At 29.1% G+C, this 22419-nt stretch overlaps 2 protein-coding genes across 5 annotated transcripts; both read right to left on the bottom strand.

Moving 5' to 3' along the window:
- Nucleotides 1–3068: 3068 nt before the first annotated feature.
- LOC136985906 (KRAB-A domain-containing protein 2-like) lies at nt 3069–17795 on the bottom strand. 4 transcript variants are annotated; one of them, XM_067283307.1, is made up of 4 exons: nt 17448–17795; nt 14443–14500; nt 13322–13453; nt 3069–3943 (listed from the first exon to the last, which is right to left on the bottom strand). In XM_067283307.1, the coding sequence occupies exons 1-4, from the start codon at nt 17664–17666 to the stop codon at nt 3510–3512; spliced, it is 843 nt and encodes a 280-aa protein (XP_067139408.1). In that variant the 5' UTR covers nt 17667–17795; the 3' UTR covers nt 3069–3509. The 4 variants fall into 4 exon arrangements, with proteins under 4 accessions (XP_067139408.1, XP_067139410.1, XP_067139406.1 ...); XM_067283309.1 differs by having other exon boundaries at nt 13322–13378; XM_067283305.1 differs by lacking the exon at nt 3069–3943 and adding an exon at nt 4585–5356.
- On the bottom strand, nt 17725–18180 carry LOC136985869 (longitudinals lacking protein-like). The gene has a single exon (XM_067283242.1). It carries the CDS (start codon nt 18178–18180, stop codon nt 17725–17727), a length of 456 nt encoding a protein of 151 aa, XP_067139343.1.
- Nucleotides 18181–22419: the final 4239 nt, after the last annotated feature.

Raw genomic sequence — 22419 nt, 5'->3', positions numbered from 1 at the left:
TGTTCTGAGCATTGGATTGAGGCTATATCTTCATTTATGGAGACCTGCATGCATGAACCATTAGTTTTTATAACAGCTTTTCACGAAGGAGCAGTTTATTCACAAGTTCCTACATATTGTCATGTTTGTTTGGAGACTGACAGTTAGTTAAAAATTCAGCAATTTATACATTATTCGTTCATTCATCATTATTACATTATGATAAAGATAATATAAGAGAATGGAAGATGAGTTGTAACCTTAATAGCACTGTTGTAATTGTTATCACAGATGACTATATTTGATGTAGATATAAGTGATGCAAAAATTGTATTATTCAATGTGAATTAGACAAGATTTCTTTTACTCAGTTTGGACAATGTTACAGTTATATGTTAGATAATTCTCTAACTTTGAAAGATGTTCAGGCTAAAGTAATTTCTCCATGTGTTTGTCATATATTACTAGCTGAAAATTGCAAGATTCAAGTTTAAAATTTAATAAAATTCTTGAACTGTCTTCCTTTACCAATTCCAAAAAAACTTTTAATAATGGAAGATGAAAGAAAAAAAGGTTAGAAGACTGTCAAATTGAACTTTATTACTACTTAAAAGCATTCGGTCATTGCTTTCAAGAAAACTGTAAAAACCGTCACAAAATTTTTAAGAAATATGATCAGATAACGAATTTGCCAATAAATAGCCGAATAAAAGTTTTAATTACAAATGTAATTGATGCCATCCACTATTACGGACGCATTATTGAATGTAAAGATACGACTGGAGAATCTAGTTCTTCATATTCATATTTAATGTTAGTATAAATTTAACAGAATATTACAGTGTAAAAGAGAACTGCATGTCAGAAAAAACATCAATGTAGGAAACATATATGTTGTAGAGAAACAAGGTAATACATTTCATCATGTTGGTGTTTTGGATAAATTTCAATAATATTGGAGAACCGAGAAATGTAAAAGTGCACTATTTAGATGAAGATTGGCAAGGAATAATCTACGCACATAAATTATTAAAAATTTCCTCTGAATTAGTTTCATATTCAGCACAATTTGTTGAAATATATGTTTGTAATGTCCAGCCTGTAGATAAATGTTTTGAATGGACAACTCAAGCAAATACATTTGTTCACAATATAATTATTGGTAAGGAAATGGAAGGAAAATTAGTTTTGTTTAAGGTATACAGTATTGTTAGACCCATTTGTTCACTGTGTTAAACTTGAAAATAATTGAAACAAAAATTACTACTGCTCTGATTAAGGATCATTATGCTATACCTAATCCTGATCATCTTAAAGAATTACATAGCCTTTGTAATGGTGAGATAACTTTGTTTAATAATATATCGGAGAATGAAAAAGAAGAAAACAATGCTGAAATTTCTCATTCAGTGCCTCAAGCATTTCTTGAATTAGATCAAATTTATGAAGTTTCTGTTTGGCAAGTTCAGAATCCTAATTTTTTTATATTCAGCAATTAAATTTTAAAAAACAAATTTGTAAAATTCGGAATTGTGTTAAAATCATTCTAACGTAATCTGAAATTTTTGAAAAACAATCTAATCCAGTGGTGTAACAATAATTTTGAGACCCTACAAAACTCTGTATTACTGTATAATAAAGACCATTAAAGTTTTTCATACAATAGAAAAAAAAACATGAAATTTTTACTATTTTCATTTTTCTTAAATTGATAAAGTCCAGAAGAATTTTTGTTAGTCTTAGGTCCTCCTGTGCCAAGTGGCAGGTCGGGCAACAGCTGTCGTCTACCTTGTTTCCCTTTTCCATCGCATTGTTTCCATAGTCTTGCAATCAAAAACCACACAGTAGAAAAAGGAAACAAGGTAGACCACAAATGACCTGGCATTCTACATATAAAGTCTAAAGAAAGTTAGCATTCCATGGGATGATGCTGAAACCGTATCAGCTGATTGCATTCACTAGAGACAGCTGTTTGCCTAGCATGCCACTTCACACAGGAGGAGCTAAGACTAAGACAAAAAAAATCTTTGGGGACTTCATCAAAGAAAAAATTTTAAAAAAAATAAAAATTTCCAAGCTGTTTTCTTCTATTGCATGGAAAACTTTAATGGTCTTTTTTATAGAAATACAGTATGGGAAGACCCCCACTTAATGTCGAGGAAAGATGTAAGTATAATTTGGTCATAATTGCAAATGTATTTTGTTTATATCAATAAGCTTATGATTAAATTTTTGTTGTACATTGTTTCGTGTAACGTCACAGTTTCTAAGAACATTAAGTTGAGGACTTGCTGCGTATATAATTTTTAAAAGAATCCAAGCAGCACAGAGAACCTTTCATTGTGGAGTCTGAGAACTCCACAATGAAGGTTCTCTGTGATGCTCAGTTGCCTGCTGTTTATCATTTTTATTTTAGTAGATTTAATATTTAATTTTACTAAAAAAAGATAGGAACAGATGAAAATCATATATTTATTACCATTTTTAAATTATGATAAAAATTAATATTTTTAGAACAAATGCTTTCAATAATTGCATTAGTATATTTAATCATTTAGTTTGAAGAAAAATAGTAATACAAATACATTATATACCAATATAATGTCTGCTGAAACGAAGAATCATTTACACATTTATAATAATCAAAAAATATAAATTATAATTTAAAATTTCATTTCACTTGCAAAACTTATAATTTGTAAATTTAAATAAAAAATTCGATTTGATTTAACTACATACATTATTATAATAATGCATAGGACTTTTGAAGCATGCTAATTACAATTAACATATTTTTTTTACAAAATAAGCCTTACTATACAATTAAGTAATTGTTATGAAAGCTTTATTGTGATTATAAATAGAATTTTTTTTATTTATAATAAAATTTTTCACAAACAGATTTTTCAGTTACAGTATGTACAATTATACATACCGAATATGTGCAATATCATAGATTTATAGATCTTAGATAAAGCAACAATAATGCACACAGTCTTAGAACTGTTCATGAAACAAAACTTTCTTGAAACTTTTGAAAAGTTTAGTTATACAGTTTGAAACTTTTGTCAAGTTTAGTCATAGTTGTGTATAATTTGAGTAATTAAAATTCTTTTTGAATATTTCTAATACAAAAGGTAGAACTTTCAATAGATATATTCTTGTGCACTATAACAATAAACCATTAAGGAAGAGGGAAAATTTTTTCATGATTTATAGGATTTTAGATATCCAAGTCAACGTAATCCATTCAAACAAAAACTTTTTTAAATTTATAAATGCATCATCATCATTATGATAATTTAAAATTAAATAGGTAAATTTGAATCCATCTATTTATCCTAATACAGAATTCAACAATGTTTTAAATTTTCAGTATTCAAGCTATTTGAAATGATTGAACATTTGGATGATCTCTTACATTTAAAAATACATGAAAATAAAAATATATATTGTATTAAAATACACAATTAAACAAATGTGAAGAGATTATAGAAAGTCAGTTTTGTAAAATCCATGTAATTCTTAGTTCAACTTGCAGTTAACTGCCGTTTTTCTCCATCCACTGATCTAAATACTATGTTATGTCGTTTTCGAAAACTGTCCAACCATCCATTGCTAGCTCTAAACGATGAAATGTTTAAAAATTCAGCAAACTCTCTAGCTTTTTCTTGAATTAGTGGCCCGCTAATTGGTATATGTGTAGCACTTGCTTTCTGAAACCATTCCCAAACATATTTATTGACTTCTTCATTTGGCTGTTTCCTTTTTCTTTTGTAATTCATATTTTTATTCATTTCCCATTCTTTAAGCCAATAATCTTTTCTTTGTAAAATGTTGGAAATCTGGGTTTTTCCACAATTAAATTTTTCGGCTAATTTTCGTAAAGTTACTCCTGAAGCACTTTCTTTTATAACTTGAACTCTTGTTTCTAAAGATAATACTTCTATTTTTCTTTTTCTAACTGTAAAAACAAAAGTTCAGTTTTATTATATCTACCTAAAAGAATGAAAATAACTTAACAAAAATAAATATAAAAAATTTCTCATTTACAAAATTGTATTTATCCGAATACATGACAATTCAAATATAAATCTTTTTTCAAAGTGTAAATTTTGGAAAAAACTGATTTGGGATGTAATTTTAGTTTTTTGCCAATATTTTTGCAATATTATTTTCACACATAACAACAAAGGTTATTCTTTCTTAAGGCAAAAGATTACCTCCCAAATTTAACAAACTGAAATAAAATAACAATAGTATGAATTATAAGCAAAACACTTTATAAGAATATGGGTATTATTCTCAACAGTTTTAGAGATACAGCTGTTTGAAAGTTTCTCACACACAATAATAATAAATGATACAGAATCTTTAATTAGTCTGAAGATGATACCCGTGCTAAGACAAATTGAAAAATTTGCAAAAATGTTAATAAACACATTATTGCATAAAATCAACATTCACAATGATTCATGTATATGTTGCAGTCAAAACTAGTTTTTAGTTAGGATGCGTTTTAACTAGTTGAAACTAAGTTTGAACATTAGTTAAAACTAATTTGAGTTACATAAATATGTTTGGGGGAAATAAATAAAGCGATGATTGGGATTAAAACATTTGTATTATTTAATACAATATTTATTGAAAATATAGGTCATACATCTGTGTTATTAACATTAATTAAAGCGATACAAAATTAATCATACACCATAGGAACATTTTTGAAGAAAATCACAGAGCCATGTCGGTAATATTAACACTAAAGCAACATCAGTAATATTAATTAATGTCATACAAAAATAATCATTTAATAAAGGAACATAAATATAAAAATTAAGTTTACATTACTTGTTATTGCAAGGCAAACTAACATGGCATTTCGAGTTACACAAGTTGCCTTTTTTCTTACAAAAGCACAAAAGGGGTTTTGAAACAAGCCCCATTTTTTTCATACTCTTTTTGCGCTGACATATTTTGCACATAGAAAGAAAAATATTAATCATTTCTTTTGTTATGTTTGCATATTTTCTTGAAGTTTCAATTTTTAGTCTGTCTCGACCTCCATGACCAATGGCCACATGAGTTGCTTCAACAATATCAAAAATTTCGTCTACATATAAGTAGTACCTCATAGGCTCCTTTCTTGTCACTAACTTTCGAGTCCCACAAATATTAATAACCTTGAATCGATTTAATCTTCTGTGCTGTTTCTGTGTTTTTTTCTCAGCTAATTGTGCTTCTTCAATTTCGTCCATTAATTTATCATAACTTTCTTTTGTCATAACATTGTAGTGGTCTTCTTTTTTTTCGTGTTTATCGATCTGTATTATTCTTTTCAAAAATTCCTCTTTCCATTGCGTTCCTTGATTTGAATCTGCCATGATAAATAAATATGTACGAGTCGATTTATACGTGCTTACATATACACTATAATGCTCATTAGCATATTCTTCCGTCGGAGGTTGGTTGATATATAAATAGTATAAACAAATATCCAAGTATAAAAATAAATGAAAATTGGTTAAAAATATGACATTAATAGATTAAAAAAATCTTTAATAATAATTTTGGAAAATTAAATACGATATACCCAATCCCATATCAACCAACCTCCAATGGAAGAATATGCTAATGAGCATTATAGTGTAAGAAACGTAACAAGCAGACAAGGGAAAATACATCAGATTAGGAATGAAGAAATAATTTTAATGGTTTGAATATTGAATAACTACAACCAACACTATTCAGGTATGTGGAATTTATCCCAAGAATGTTATAAAAAATGATAACTCGTTATAAACGGTTAAATTAGTAAAACAGAATTCATTCCTGTAACCTCTTAAATTATTGTGAACATAAAGGAATGCAAGTTCATAACAGGTATGTCATCACACGATATTACTTATATAAATGTATAACTGATAATTCAATATAAATATTGGAATTTTAAACAGAATAGGATGAATAACATGCCGTGTTAACGATATACCCCCCTTTTCATGATTTAACCATGTAAGACAAAAAAAAAAAAGAAAAACAGATTAATCAAGGTATGTTAACAGTGAATATAAGAATATAAGAAATAATGTAATATAATAGTTAATAATACAATTAATGCCATATATTTGTCAAAGCAGACATGCCAGTGTATGCATGTAGGTCGCGTATGTGTTGTGTATATGTGAAACCTTGTTCAGTTTGCAGAATCTGTGATATTGAGATATGCCTGTGAGATAATTAGTTTGTATCATTTTAAAATGTAACCAGTTCTAAAGTTGTGTGTAAAAACCTTTATTTTTAACAAATTTTAGTTGACCGAGGAAGAGCATATTAAGCCAGAAACGCGAGATGTACACGCGTATCAACTACAATAAAGATGAAAGGAAGCCAAGTGATCGTTAAGTTGCACTGTATTGTGGTGTTTAAGCCATTTTGTTACAACCCATTTTGTCTAGTTAAAACTAGTTTTAACTCAAACTCATTTTTGACTAGCAGTAAATTCTAGTTATAACAAAAACATCCAGTATAAACTAGTTTCAACTAGTTAAAACACATTCTAACTAAAAACTGGTTTTGACTGCAACATATATACAGTATATTGAAAACAAGTACTGTATATATGATTCATATAAGTTACACAAGTTCGAAGTATGAAAACCCTGTTTTTAAACAAACATCATGAAATTCGGTAAATTTGTAAAGCCAACAACTACCAGATTACATAATCACAGAAAAGTAGCCCAATGTAATCCATGTAATCCGGTGGTTGTTTGGCTTTACCCTTTTTTTTTAGATGCATTGTGATGTGCCCTAAGCAAATTTTGATTTGTGGAATACTAGCATATCAAATTGTTATCGAATAATTCAAGATTATTTGTTTCTTATTAGAGGATGCTGGATTACTGGACATTCTGGATTACTGGGTGCCAGATTAACAAGCTTGTACTACACTCTAGTGCCTGCAAATGGCCTGATTCAGCCCACATTTACAAATTAAGTTTGAAATGTGAACAAATCTTTTCATATTAATTCATATATTTTTTATTGCATATGCAATGATGCAAGTTTCAGTTTTGTTTCTGCATTTTGAGATCATGAAGGATAGTAGTGAAATAAAGTGGTTCTTTCACATATTTTACATGTAATTTATATGATAATGAAGTTTAGTGTTTGTTTTAGTTTAGAGTATAAACTATCATTTTATATTAGAGTGAATTGCATATTTATTTGCTACATTTTACAAAATGCAATTATTTCATATTTGCAACATTCCCTTAACCAGTAATCCAAATGATACTAGAACACATTTAATAATATCCTTATTTTGTTAAAAGGCAATCATTAAACACCAAATCTTTATTTGAATGATGTGTTATTCATCAGCTGAAGTGGATGGTCTACAAGAGCATAGATCATCTTCAGTGCTTTCTCTGCCAGGCAATGATATGTAGATGGCTGCTAGACATCGATGAAAGTTGTATGAAATGACAACAGCACCTTTTGCATGTGCACAGTTTAAATGAACCATTTCCCATACTTTTTGATCACAGTAGTATATATAGGCAGGAAAGTAAAACTGAAGAGAGATTGATTGAAAATCAACAAAATTAGAAACAATCTCTTTCTATATCCTGCTCACAATGCTTTTGTTGTTTCTGAATTTTTTACTAAAATTCAACAAACACATTCTGTAAGTTCCATATTCATATGATATAGAACCATGTGACATTTTCCTGTTTCCTTGACTAAAATTTCCACTGGTGGTCACTGTTTTGAGTTAATTCCAGCCATAAAACAAAATTCACTGAGAGTCCTGAAGGGGTTTCACGAAAATGACTTTAAAACATATTTTAAGGATTGGAAAAAGCATTGGCATAAGTGCATTGCAGTGGAGGGGATTACTTTAAAGCAGTAGTTCTTAACCTTTTAGTGATGAGGGACCATTTATCAAAATTTTTCTCTTGCCATGGACTACGAGCTGTTTGGTAGTAATATTAAGTTCTTATAAGGTTGTTCTATAAATTAAACACGTATAAAATTATTCGGAACCAAGAGTATTATATTATTTGCGAAAATGTTACATTAATTATATTATTTTGGTGTGATTTTTGTAACTGCATAGTGTTTACCAACTGCTGGATTCTTGGTCCGGTGCTACTCAAAGCCAAATGTATGTCGGCACTGGCATCCAACCAATTTCAATATTTATTTTTAATTATCAAAAGCACTGAGAATCCTTGCTCGCATAAATATGTGGTTGAAAATAAAGTTAGGTACTGTAAAGCAATTTCTGGAATTTTAGGGAAAGCAATAGCTTTTGGCTCCAAAAATCTTCAAGATTAATTCCTGTCTCAAATGTATCCTTGCAGTTACTATTGTGTTGCATTTCAATTAACTCTTCTTGTATTTTATCCGGTACCTCAGAAATGCTGACTATGAAAGGATTGCGGATCAGTTTCTGAATACCTTTGTCCTTGCAGTCAGGAAAATAGCAATTGAATTCATTTTTCAAGTTTTGCAAATGGAATGTAATGTTCTTTTGTATTTGTCCTTTAATCTCCCACACTGTCTGTCAATAATTGGGTTCAATGTATCAAATGCAGAAAAGTTCTCTTTTGACTTTGCTGATCCATAAGTCGATTTTAGCAATAAACGCACTGATTTTATCTTCAAATGCAAATATATTGCTAGAGCCTTCAAATTTCATATTTCCTTACCCTTGCAGTTGAAGGTTCAATTTATTTAGTTGTGCAAAAAATCCACTAAATAAGAAAAATGTATTTGAAATTTGAATGACAGAACTTGTCATCATTTATTTAATAATTTTAGGATGACTTCACGAACCACTTCGGCTGCTTTCAGGGACCACTGGTTAAGAACCACGGCTTTAAAGGGACGAAATAAACTTTGATGACTAAATTCAAATCTTGCATTTTATTGAACCATTTCAGATACTTTTTGATCACAGGAGTATACATAACAAAAGAAAGTATCGAATAAATTATGTCAAATTTGACTCTGAGTTTTTTTTACAAAGCTCTATGTTTTGATACCCCTAAATATGCTAATAAGAAAAATATAACCAAAAAGCAAAAAAACCAGAAAATTGCACATCTGTGTGTTGGCATCTATTTTGTTTAATATCTCAGGATAGAGTAGAGTAAGAAATTAAATTTGGCACACTAGCTTGTGTGTAAGGGGCTTCAATGCTATTAAATTTTGCTGGTAAAAGATTGAAGAGGTGAGAAAATAGAGGTGTCATTTATTGTATTTTCAGAAGAGTCAGACTTAAATGACATACTAATAACGAGTAAAATACTCATTATTAGTATTTACAATTTTTTTTAAACTTGTCCCTACCCTCAAAATTAAACCTTTTAAAAATTTATGACCGCACTTAGGCATTTGCCAAGAGAAAATTTTTAATTACAGTACAGCATCGATTATCCAACTCAATTGGGGACTGGGGTTGGTCGGATAACTGAAAAGTATGAAAAAATACATTATTAGTATAGTATATTAGTATATCACTATTAACCTATTTCATGTTGAATTTTCACTGATGTTAAGCTTAACAAATTTTTTTTTTTAAATAATAGTCGTCACTATTGTATTGTTAAAAATTATTTCTTTATTTTGCACAAAATAAATACAGTACTATACTATATATTGAAAAATATATTCGGGTTACATATTTTACATAAAGTAAGCCTATACATTAGAAAAAGAAGTCCAAAATTTTCTTTTGCTTCACAGCCAACACTTGTTTTTTGCTGCTAAATCTCGCACACATTTTAAAAATAGCAATTGGATAGTGTCATTAAATAAAATTAAGCCTCGTTTAAATACTGGCCTCCCTTTCATGGTTGAGCCAGTGTTGCCAGCTAAAACACACAAAAATTTAACAAAAATGATATTAAAGTAGCCAATACATAGCCAAATATTGTAGCGCCACATCACTAGCGGACATTTGAATTGCCAACTAGGACACGGTCGGTTAACCGATGTGACAGTTGATCGGGGATCTGATAATCGATGCTCTACTGTACTAATGTTTTCAGCCTACTCCTATAGGACATCATCAGGTTTCTTAAAACTGCTTTTAGAAACTGTTCCACAAATAGAACATTCCAATTAAATTTTAACCTTTGAAGAATTCTAAATACTATTTAAATTGAAATGAGTTAAATGAATAACTTATGAAAACAGGAGGTTAACAGTAAATAAAAATAAACTTAAAAAATACACAAGGTTAACAAAATACAAATAACTATGCTAATAAGAAATATATATACAAAAAAAAAACTATGAGTATAACACATAAGCTAAAAATGATTATAGGGAACACACAATTCAGGGGTTTTTATGTCCAAATCTTTTTTCAACAATGTATTTCTAGGCTGAAGGTAATGTGGTTGCATCTCTCTTGCATTCAGAAATTGCTCTTTAATCTTGCTCTTGTAAATCTGTATCTTCTTTCCATATGCAGCAATGGTTGGAGAATGTACCTTTTTAATGATGTTTGCTTCATCCCACTTTATAACAGAGCTTCCCACCTGTGGCATTGTTGCTAAAATTGTATTACTGTGGCCTTTTTCTATACAGTAGACCGCCCTATAACACGGGTTCATATAAGATGACTTCGTATAACACGGCAGAAAAATTGCGATTGTGTTCATATAGCATGCTAAAAGAGGCTTGTATAACACGGTAAAAGAATGAGACCAATTGTCATGGCTGACTCGTGTCTCGACAGGATTGGTCGAATCTGGACCAATAGTGGACATTGCACAAACCATTGAGTTTAAGCAAGCAGCGGACCTACTAAAAAAACATTTATTATTCAATGGCCATAAAAATTATATTTCTATTAATGATGTCTCCAAAGTTCAGTAAATTTTTTGCAGAAAGAATAACTTATCAGGAAACACGTCTGCCGTTCGATGAGCCGCTTTGCGATGAAAACAAGCTTAAGCAATGGCATCTTTGAACAGTGCGCACTCGGTAAGTATTCCTACAATTTTTTGTTTATAGCATATTTTATATGGATTATTCCTAAAAAATTATACATTTTTTGGAAATGTTCGAGTCAAATTAGTCTAGAATTGATTAATTTTATGGGAGAAAACCTTTCAAACAGCCATACCCCTAAACCACACAAATGCCAGGCTGTGAATGACTCATGTATTTGTAAAATCTAAGTGACTCTTACAACACGGAATTCATAAAATACAGTACATATCTACCATGTTATAGGGGGGGTCTACTGTATTGTACTTGTGTTCCTTGAGTCACACCATGAGGTTTCTTTTTGTGACTCCAATGTAATCTTTTTGGACCCCTAACTGTTGATTTTCATAAGAAGTATACAAAAAATCTTATGAATATCAACAGTTAAGGGTCCAAAAAGATTATGTTAGAGTCACAAAAAGAAACCTCATGGTGCAACTCAAGGAACACAAGTACAATGCAGAAAAAGGCCACAGTAATATAATTTTAGTGAGAATGTCACAGGTGCTTGTGTTTATTAAAGGCTATTTTTTGTAAAAATCTAATCTATTTATTCCAGTAGGCTCTGATGTGATAAGCCTTCCAATTTATTAAAACTCTATCTATTAGGATAATTAATTCAATCTTAATTAAAGTTGTGGGTTAGAAGCATTATTTAATATTATTATATTTTTCTTATAGCATAGTTATTTGTATTTTGTTAACCTTGTATATTTTTATGTTTATTTTTATTTGCTGTTAACCTCCTATTTTCATAATTTATTCATTTAACTCGTTTCAATTTAAATAGTATTTAGAATTCTTCAAAGGTTAAAATTTAATTGGATGTTCTGTTTGTGGAACAGTTTCTAAAAGCAGTTTTCAGAAACCTGATGATGGTGTATAGGAGTAGGCTGAAGACATTCGTAATTAAAAATTTTCTCTTGGCAAATGCATAGGTGTAGTTGTAAATTTATAATTTATTCTCTGCTGAGCACATCCATACTGTATTTAGCTTTTTGCCATTTTATAATAATTAATAATATAAAAAACCCTTTTTATAACAAAATCTATACCATACACAATTTTATCTATTCTGATTAATAACATAAATGTTATTTTTAAAGTGAAATCTCATAACATTCAGAAAAGTTATGCAACTCATTGCTAGATCTTTTAAGTATAAGATGACCCTTGACTTTTAGAAAATAACATTTTGAAAAAAATCTTCGTTGTATTTGGAGTAATACTATAAATATAAGATAGATCTTATTCAGAATGAAATAAAATTCTATAGATAAGAAACTAAATAAGAAATGTATTTGATTTAACAACTGTTTAATAGTTAATATACAACTTATTAAAATTTATGGTATCACTATTATTGACAAGACTATGTCTTGTTTACAAAATCGTACTGCTGGCTGGGAAGCTTAGAAGTATGAAGGAGTACATGACAGGAGTTGCAATTTGACACAGAGTATTAAGTACCCAAATCATGCACGCATAAAAAAAACCAGACTTGTAGGTACTCAGGGGACTGAGAACTGAGTCAAAATAAAAATACAAAATGGCGACACACTCTACAAACAGGCAGTAGTGCAAGATTTGCATATGTGTTGCTCATTGGGAAGTTGGAAATGCGAATGTTGCTAAATTGAATTTTGATAAATGAATCTTTGAGAAAAAACCCATTTACCTATCCCATGTTATTCCCAACATATCTCTGCTGACCTTGACCAGTTGACCCGAGATATCTTGTTTCAACACTGGAATGTTTTTGAAACTAGATGGCGCTAGTCATTATAATTTTATAACTTCCTATATTAAAACTAACTTCTGAAATATAATTTGTTTTCTTTTTACATTTATTAATATATATATTTTGTTTGTACAAAATAAAAAATTAATTTTGTATGATACAATGGCCAGGATTATTTTTTTCAAAAACGGGAAATTTTCATTAGGCATCGACAAAAATTCAACCCAAGGGAACACCCAATGGAGAAAAATTCAAAATCGGATAGGTTAATTTCACCAAAAATGCATCGTGGACGACCTCATGGTCGTGGCCAAGGCCAGCGAAGTTTGAACAATTGCACTCAAAACCAGCAATACCAAAGAAGATTGGAGAATGAGAATGAGACCTGCCTTGAGTGTCAAAGTGATCCCGCTTAGTAGTGGAGTCTCCAAGACATAGTCTTGTCCCAAATATGGCTTTGCCATTTTAATTGTATATATATTATATCAAACTAACTTTATTTTAAATTTAGGAATAATTTTATTTAAAATAAAGAGATTTTGTAAGACTTATCAGTATTATATATAGCAATAAAATATTTGTATTTACCACGTTGATTTTGAAGATTTCCTAATTCTGTTAACTGTCTTTCTTGACTACTTGATCCTGATAATGAGAGTATTGTATTATCAGTTTTGTTATCGTCATCATCTAATACAGAGGTGGAAACACTACCTTGTTCTGTAAATAGAAATATTAGTTTGGTAGCTAATACTTTTATTAATAAAGTGACGATAATTATTTCCTTTAATAGTACAACTAATTTCTTAATTTTTTGATTTAGTTCATTTTTAAACATCTACATAGAAATGCATTAACCTGTTACAAACATCTCTTATAGAAACTTCCTATCAAAAAATCAAATATCTTTGAATCATATACTTGTGAGCACTATGATGGCCTCTTTATTCCTAGACTTATTACACTGTCTCAGACACAAGATCAGTCTTAGAACATCAATTTATTTTTCAAAAAACGAATGCATTTTAGACCTACAGTCCCTCATCAGCTTTTTTACAAATCTTCACAAAACTTACACATTTTCAACCTCAAAAGGTGCAATGAAATCTCAACATTTGATAAATTATCGATTACCAAATGTTAAGATTTGCAATGCATTCATTTTTTGAAAAATAAATTGATGTTCTAAAGCTGATAATTATGTCTGAGACAGTGTAATAAGTCTAGAAATAAAGATGCTATCATAGTGTTCACAAGTATATTTCAAGATAAACAAGAAGTGTATTATAGTCATCTTTGAATCATTCTACACCAATTAGCAAAAAATTAACATTGATTTTAAGAACTTAAAATTGAATTTAGAAGCAAAGAAATTAAACTGATATATTTTTTAGGATGCCATGCCTGTATTTAAAATAAATAAACAAATCAAAATGTTAATATTTTGCTTTTAAACTCTTCTTATTACATTTGCAAACCAGGATAAATATTACTTTTAATTAATGGATCTGATGAATCTGTTTCTCTGAACTGATAAACACCATTTATTCTGTTTATGCTCTTGCACACTTGTCATTAACTTGTTTTTTTCCTATGTAGAAAACTTAACTTTTTTTTTCCTGCTAGTCTCATCATTTTCAACTAAAATAATGAAGAAATGAAAATAATTGGTTAAAATTATTATGATTAATAGATTTGTGTTACTATACTTTCACATTCTGCTGAAGAATCCATTTGTTCTTGAGTATCTTCTTGACACTCAGGTTTCTAAAATTAAATAAAAAATTTATTAATATTTACAATAATCTTCATTAAAGTAACATGATCAGCAACTTAAATAATTTTCAGAATTTAATATTTTTCACATAAAGTATATACATTTTAAAATTGACATAATTATGATTAATTCAATACAGAATAATCAAGAAATGTGTTAAACTTAACTGTATAATTAAATTATTATACTTGATGTTAAACATGTTATAATTTTATTATAATCAAGTAACAACAAAAAATTCAAGACTTTACAAACAAAATAAAGATATTAGTGTTCTTTACATTAAAAATAATTATACAGTAGAGCAGTGGTTTCCAACCTTTTTGTACCTCAGCCCCCTTTAAAAAAAATTGTTGTGCCCCCTTAATTTTTCTAACAATCTAATTTCATAAATACTAAACAGATATTATAATTTATTTAATGGGCTACAAAATAATATACAATATTATGTAAAAATATACATAAAAAAATAATTATTTATTATAAGAAATAATAATTTTAAATGTACTAAAAATAATGTACTATTATAGTTATGAAACAGTTATGAAATTTACCTCAATATTAATTTAGAAGTTACCAAAGCGAAGTGTTTCATTCTATATGTCAACGTGGTTATCGCAAGCACTACTAACGAACTAATTCTGTTCATAGACAACAGAAAAAAAAACAGATGCTTCTGTTTACTGAAGTTTGGCGCGAGTAAGCACGAGAATACCCGGGATGTTCCGAGTGCTTGTCTTTTGTTTCCTCGCCCCGCCGGCGCTCGGCTCCAAACGCGAAAGCGAGATGTTTTCGTTCCAGCAAGAGTATGGATGGATGTTTTAGCATTTGTACCCGAAAAATTCGCGGCGAGGATTGTGGATTACGTATACCTATTTTGCTGATTCATTTTTTTGACACCTATTCGACTTTTTTGGTTTGTATTCGAAAATGATATTTTGGAAACAGCTGCATGCCCCCCTTGCAACAGTTCTCGCGGCCCTTCTAGGGGGGCGCGCCCCACAGGTTGGAAACCACTGCCAAGTAGACGCATCGATTATTCTGACTTAATTTTGGACTGGGGTTGGTCAGATAACCGAAATGTATAAAAAAAATACATTATTAGTATAGTGTATTAGGCCTGGTTTACAAATACTAGCCTCTCTTTCATGAACAGCCAGTGCTGCCAGCTAAAACATGCAAAAATTTAACAAAATAATATTAAAGTAGCCAAGACATAACAAATATTGTAGCGCCACATCACTAGTGGACATTTGAATTTGCCGACTAGAACGCGGTCGGTTAACCGATACGTCGGTTAATCGGGGGTCAGATAAGCGATGCTCTACTGTAATTCTTTCAACAGAAACATTTGAAAAACTAAATTACATAATTTTTATTATAATCATACATTTTTTCATTAGCCAAAACCAATAAAAACTAAAAAAAATTATGTTAACATTAATTAATGGCCAATGATTGAAGGATATATATAATAAAATTATATACATCTTTTAACATTTGATGAAAATATGTTAATTAAGAAATCTAGACTGCAAACTGTAAGAAAATCTATTAGTAATTTTAATAATTTAATGGCTTAGATCAGGCATGGCCAACATATGGCCCGTGGGCTGGATTCGGACCTGCTTAATGAATTTATGCGGCGTGCAATTAGTCCTTTCCAATATTATCTATTTAACTTCCAATAATTGGTCAAATTGGATAGTCGGAATACTTCTTTATTTTTAAGAGAAAAATCCATTGTAAGAGATTTACAAACTTTTGTACTCATTCTGTGTGATAGTGCCAGAATAAAAAAAATGATGATAAATTTAAAATATTAATATTTATCATAAAATAATGTATGTTAGACATGTAATTCAAGATATTACAGGTGATATTCAATTTAACTTAGTAATTTGTGAGCTTTTGCTAGAAATAATAATACTAATATATTTATAACATTTATTTACTTAAATGTATCGTTTTTGTATTTAATTTTAATATTTCGTGTTCTGGCGCTAAGATGAAAAAACAGTTTTTTTCCAATTTGGCCCGGAGCGTGCAAAAGCTGTTGGCCACGCCCTCGAGACTTTAGATCAATAACATTATCATCACACACTATTGGAACATGATTATGTAAAATATTTTCCAAGAATTAATTTAATTACAAGTTGGAATTTTACCATTTACAATTATGTTGTCACTAAAAATCTTTTTGGGTATGTATTGTGCTGCTTTATCATCTGTGACATTTATATAAATATTAGATATACAAACAAAAACAATTGTAAAAGAAATGCAACTATAATTCTGAGAATCTGAACTATGTTTGTTAGATATTTTTGTACCACTAATAATGTGCTGAAAGGCTTGGGACTAAGAAAGATATTTGTTTGGTTTTCAAAAAGTAGAATAGTATAGTTATTAGAATTTTTAAATTCAAAATAAAAATATTTATGGCGAGAGAGGCATTCATAACAAATCCAAATAAATTTCTGCAAAAAAAATTTTTTAATATATTTTGAATTTAGTAAGTTCTTCCATAAGAATTCCAATAACTGGTATTCAGAAAGTTTTGGTTTTTTAATAAATGCATTGAAAAACTTCAAGTCATAATAAATTTGAAACAGGTTATAGAATTTTCATCACATAGAAATGAGTTCTATAAATGTTTATGGAAAATCTGCTTATTTTAACTACTGGAAACAAGTTAGAATATTATACAAAGATTATCAAAGTGAGATGAGAGAGGTCGTTTAAAAATTTAATAGTTTGGAGTTATTTAATTGCTAAAAGTTATAAAATCTTTTAATTAACAAAATTATAAATGAATGATTTTTCACAACTTTTGGTAATTAATTTAAACCATTTTTATAAAGTACTGTTTAAAAATATAAAAAGTAAAATTGAAAAAAATGATTATTTGGAAATAAATAATAATGAAAGATTTACCTTATCTGTAATAGAAGATTCTGAGTGATTTGAATGCTCATCTACACTTTCCTTAAAATCCTGAGAAATTTCATCTTTATAAACACAAATCTCATTTTGTTGACAATAGGAAGATGGATACATATCTTGAGAGGTAGACTGATATGAAAAGTCGTGATAGTCTGATGCTTTGAGTTGTTGATCTGAATTGCTTGATGACTCAGGTAATATTTCTTCCATTATTTCAGGAAAATTTTGGATTTCATATTGCCCTATTTCACTATCACTACAACTTGAATTACAATTTTTTTTCCGTCTGCCTTTCTCTTTTTCTTATCCGTGGTAAAAATTCTTCATAATTAGACTCAACACAAATAGGCAAAATGGATTCACTCTTGTCGGCTGCATTTTCTACATCTGATTTTTGTGGAAGTCTTTCAGTGTCATCTGACATATCCATCAGACCCTTAATGTTAAGCTCTTTAGCTATTTTAAGAAGTCCAGGTAATTGATGGTGAGAAATATTAACTTCTCCTTTATAAATAAAATCTATTACAGCTTTTAATTCTGCATATTTCATATCTTTCATAATAACAATTGGATGTTTGCAAGGATTTTCTAAAAATAAAGTTTGGAAAAATGGGCTGCTAGCAGAAAGAATAATTTTATGAGCCTTCAAGCTAAGTCCTTCACATGCTAATGTAACATCCACCAAAGCTTCATTCATCAATAACTGATCAAAAATCGTCACCATATTTGAACAATGATTGTTCCATTTAAGAAAAAATTGTTGTGTTCCCATTTTTTTACTCACCTGAAATATTATTAAAAACAATAATTTTACTACAAGAAAAATCTTTTACAAATTATTTAGAGTTTGATTAAAACAAAAGTATTTTGATGATGAAACAACAAATAATACATATAATCAAAAACTTGAGAGACTAATTTATTTATGGTTTCAAAAAAATAAATCAATGAATTTTCATTAATATGCATTCTACAATTTAAAAAGTATCTGTTTAATTTCCCATTAGATTTACCTGAAGTTAATGAAAAATCATCAAAACACAAAGTTAAATATACATCGCTCATCGTAAAAAGTTAAAACAATAAATAATATATTTAGTAGGTGATGTAACGAATATTCGGTTACTACTCGGTATTCGGCCTATTTTTCACTATTCGGCCAAATACTGAATATTTAAATCACTATTCAGCCGAGTACCGAATATTTAATCACTATTCAGCCAAATACCGAATACCTAAAAACAGGAGTAAGAAATAACAAAAAAACAGTAAATTAATCATGTTGGTAACTTTTATTAATGCTGAACATTAAACTATAATTATTAAAGTTAATAAGAAATAGCATCTAACTCTAGTATTAAATTATTTCATAATTAAATAATATTACAGCCTTTATCTAGCCAGATATCTTATTGCATTGATGGCATGTAGGTTAGAATGTATCAGGCATTGATGTTATTGTTTAGTTAATTATGTTATATTCGTATTCGCGTATATTTTAATATTTTTACGATATTTTAAAATGATTTACAAAACATTTTATTGAAACTTATCGTATTTAATGAAAGAAATTATTTATCTATTCTAGAAGACGAGTAACTAATATATAATTTATTTTCTATATAAAGCAAAGAATGAGCATTTCTCATTATATGCAAAAGATAACATTTGAAATCATGTTAATTTTAAAAATATTGACAAAAACAAGAGCAACAAAATATCACAAAACTTCACAAATAGAAACCCCCAATAATATATTTGAACTGTTCCACAACTGGGGAGAAACTAGACTATATGTCCCCACTAAAGTATATCCTTAGGGTACTATTCAGTCTACAAATACGTAGTAAAAACAAAATTTTAGTGCTTAAAGAGTTAAAAAGATCGATTGCAAATAAAATAACTTATAAGTTATAACTTACATCTAAATACCAACAACTGCCGAATCATATCGGGCTATTTACGGCTATTACATAAATTATAATCCAATTTGGCACTAGAGGTAGACGTTAGGCTCCATCTCATATTAACTTTAATAATTATAATTTAATTAATTAATTTAAATAATTTAGACCTACTGGAAGAAAAAATCATAGTGACAGCAGGCCAAATAGAGCAGGGTGCGCGATCCTTGCCATAATGCAGTTTGCACGCCAATTTTCGTATGTGCATTAATCAAGCCGAATATTTGGCCATTCGGCCACACTCCTAGCCGAATATTCGGTATTCAGCTGAGGCTGAATATACTATTCGTTACATCACTAATATTTATTCAAAAATAATTTTGACTAAATATATTATTATTTATGCATTTGTGGTTTTATTATGATAAAGCTCATCTAAATTTTAAAAATGTTGTAATATAATATACAGTGTGTTCCATAAGACAATACAACATTTAGAAAATTCATAATTCATAAACTGTCACCTGCAATAGTGGAAAATATGTCAGTAGAAAGAAAAGGAATGAAAACTTTTCCACGTGTTATACCATTCAGTGTGACTACCATTTGTCATATGGCAGATGTCTAACCATAGCTTAATTCTGTTCACTGCTGTTCCAGCAAATTGAGAGTGATGATGTTAATTATGGCTGTGACACGATAAAGTTCTGAAATGTTTCTAGGCATAGGTAGCACATACATGCAATCATTACTGTACCCTCACATTGCATCTGATCTAATAACTGTGCAGGCCATTGAAATAACACACTGTCATATCTTCTAAGTGCTCAATTCAATCTGTGGTAGCTGCTTGTTCAGTTACGTGCAAACTGCAGTGTGGTAATGGGGTGATGCTCCATCTTGCTGAAAGATGAAAGTTTCTTTGTCTTCCTGTTGAAGGAACTACTGCTTCAGTATGTCAATATGAGACATTTGATAACTGTTTCTAGAAAAGAAACAACCCATACACCTTTCTTCTGTAAGCAATTGCCATGGATAAGGAATACAAAAGCTTTTTGTTCCAAAAAATTACGTACACAGAACCTTTTATGGTGTGATAACGCATAAATATTGACAAACAAATGTTTTCAAACCCCGCTGTTTGTTCTTCTACTTTCTACTAACATGGTTCCCACCATTGTAGATGATAAGAGTTTATGAATTACAAACTTTTTACATAGACTTAAGCAACACCCTGTATAAATATTACTACAAGGAAATTTTTAAATTATATTTTCCAGTTTTTTATCAATAAAAATAATTATGAAAATGAATTAACTATATTTTACTATTCTTGTAAAATATAGTTAATTCATTTTCATAATTATTTTAATTTAGATTACATGTATTAATACATGTAATCTAAATTATTTTATGTATTTTCTTAAATATATAAAATAATTTAAGAAGAAAATATACATTGATATATTTTCTTTTAATTTAGTTGAGTTTTTAGTTTTTCTTTGTTATGATGTAATTATTGCCAGGTAACATTTCTAATAATGATGATAACATTAAATGTTTATTAGAAATAACACAATATTTGTGGGTTATTGGTCAAGAAACAATCATTAAAATCCATCTTAAAAAAACAAAGCATTTACAATCATAGATATCCACTAAAACTTTTTCTTGATGATCATAAATATTTATTGATCAACTTTGATATTAATATAAATGAACAAATAATTCTAATAATTGCACAAATCTAACTGTGTATATTTTTATATATACAATAATTCATAATATTGACTTATGAACTTATAATATTGACTTATAAAATATGCACCCAATTGTGAAGTAAAAAAGAATTTATAATATGCTTATATTACTTTTAAATCTTCAATATAATTTCATTACAGTATACAATGCTTTTTAAAAAAGCAATATGTTTAATATGAAAATAAAATTTTTCTGTTCTTATTCTTAGATGAATTTACAATTGAAATTATTAATATAAGAATTAGGTCTAAATATATATTTCTTAAGACTATACATATTAAATAAGTCAATTCCATTCTGTCCTTTCCCACACTGTATAAGGTAAAAAAAATTCCACAGCGGAGTTGACCTTTTATTATAGGCTACTTGTCCACCATACAATGCAAAAAAGTTAAAATAGTCCTCTAGCGGTGGCATACCAATAAAATTAATAAATACATTAAATAAAATTGCCAGGACAAATTTACAGAAAAATATATATTTCTTACAGCATGTGAAAGGACAGAATGGAAATGACTCATTTAGTATGTATAGGGACCAACAAGTGGCCAAACAGTCTTCATTCCCTGGAAGTTCAGTCGTGGGTTCGCACCTCACTTGAACAGGCTGGCCACGCAGAGTTTTCCAGGTTTTCTCCATGTCTGTAATGCCTAAATAGGAGCCAGCTTCCCTTAAAAAGACTTCCTGGAAGGCATCCCACCTAGGCAGATTGCCCAAGTGTTGCATTGCCATAACCAAACAAACAGACAAACATAGTATGTATAATCTTAAGAAATATATAATTTTCTGTAACTTTGTCCTGGCAATTTTATTTAACGTATTTATTAATTTTATTGATATGCCACTGCTAGAGGACTATTTTAACTTTCTGCCAATCTTTTATTGTAGGCTACTCGTCTGCGTGTGAAAGGACAGAATGGAATTGACTCATTTAATATGTATAGTCTTAAGCAATATATATTTTTCTGTAAATTCATCCTGGCAATTTTATTTAATGTATTTTCGGTCTAAATATGTTGGGAATAAAAATCACTATGTAAAACTCATAATTATAATTTTGCCTATATACCTTTCTGTTTGACAACCCACATTTAACTGAATAATAAATGATTAATTTCTCAAATTAAAATTCTTAAATAATGGAATTTTAATGCAGGATTAAGTAGGCCTATCATGTCACAATAAAGAAAATAATAAAAAAATCAAAACAATATTTTAGGATTTCCAGGAAACAATGCTGATTTCAACCAAATTAAAAAATATATTGAAATATGAAATCTGTAAAGCAAACTATATTA

The sequence above is a fragment of the Centruroides vittatus genome, unplaced genomic scaffold (genome assembly GCF_030686945.1).
Source record: "Centruroides vittatus isolate TY-2023 unplaced genomic scaffold, ASM3068694v2 contig_980, whole genome shotgun sequence".
Classification (NCBI taxonomy): domain Eukaryota; kingdom Metazoa; phylum Arthropoda; class Arachnida; order Scorpiones; family Buthidae; genus Centruroides; species Centruroides vittatus.
The sequence above is the reverse complement of the archived record's forward strand: the minus strand, read 5'-3'. Positions and strand labels throughout refer to the sequence as shown.

Coding starts and splice junctions, on each gene's coding strand:
- LOC136985906 (XM_067283305.1), bottom strand. CDS start 17,666: ATGGAAGAAATATTACCTGAGTCATCAAGCAATTCAGATCAACAACTC. Junction 14,501..17,447: donor AATCTTCTATTACAGATAAG/GTAAATCTTTCA, acceptor ATTTAATTTTAG/AAACCTGAGTGTCAAGAAGA. Junction 13,454..14,442: donor TTCTTCAGCAGAATGTGAAA/GTATAGTAACAC, acceptor TTCTATTTACAG/AACAAGGTAGTGTTTCCACC.
- LOC136985869 (XM_067283242.1), bottom strand. CDS start 18,180: ATGGTGACGATTTTTGATCAGTTATTGATGAATGAAGCTTTGGTGGAT.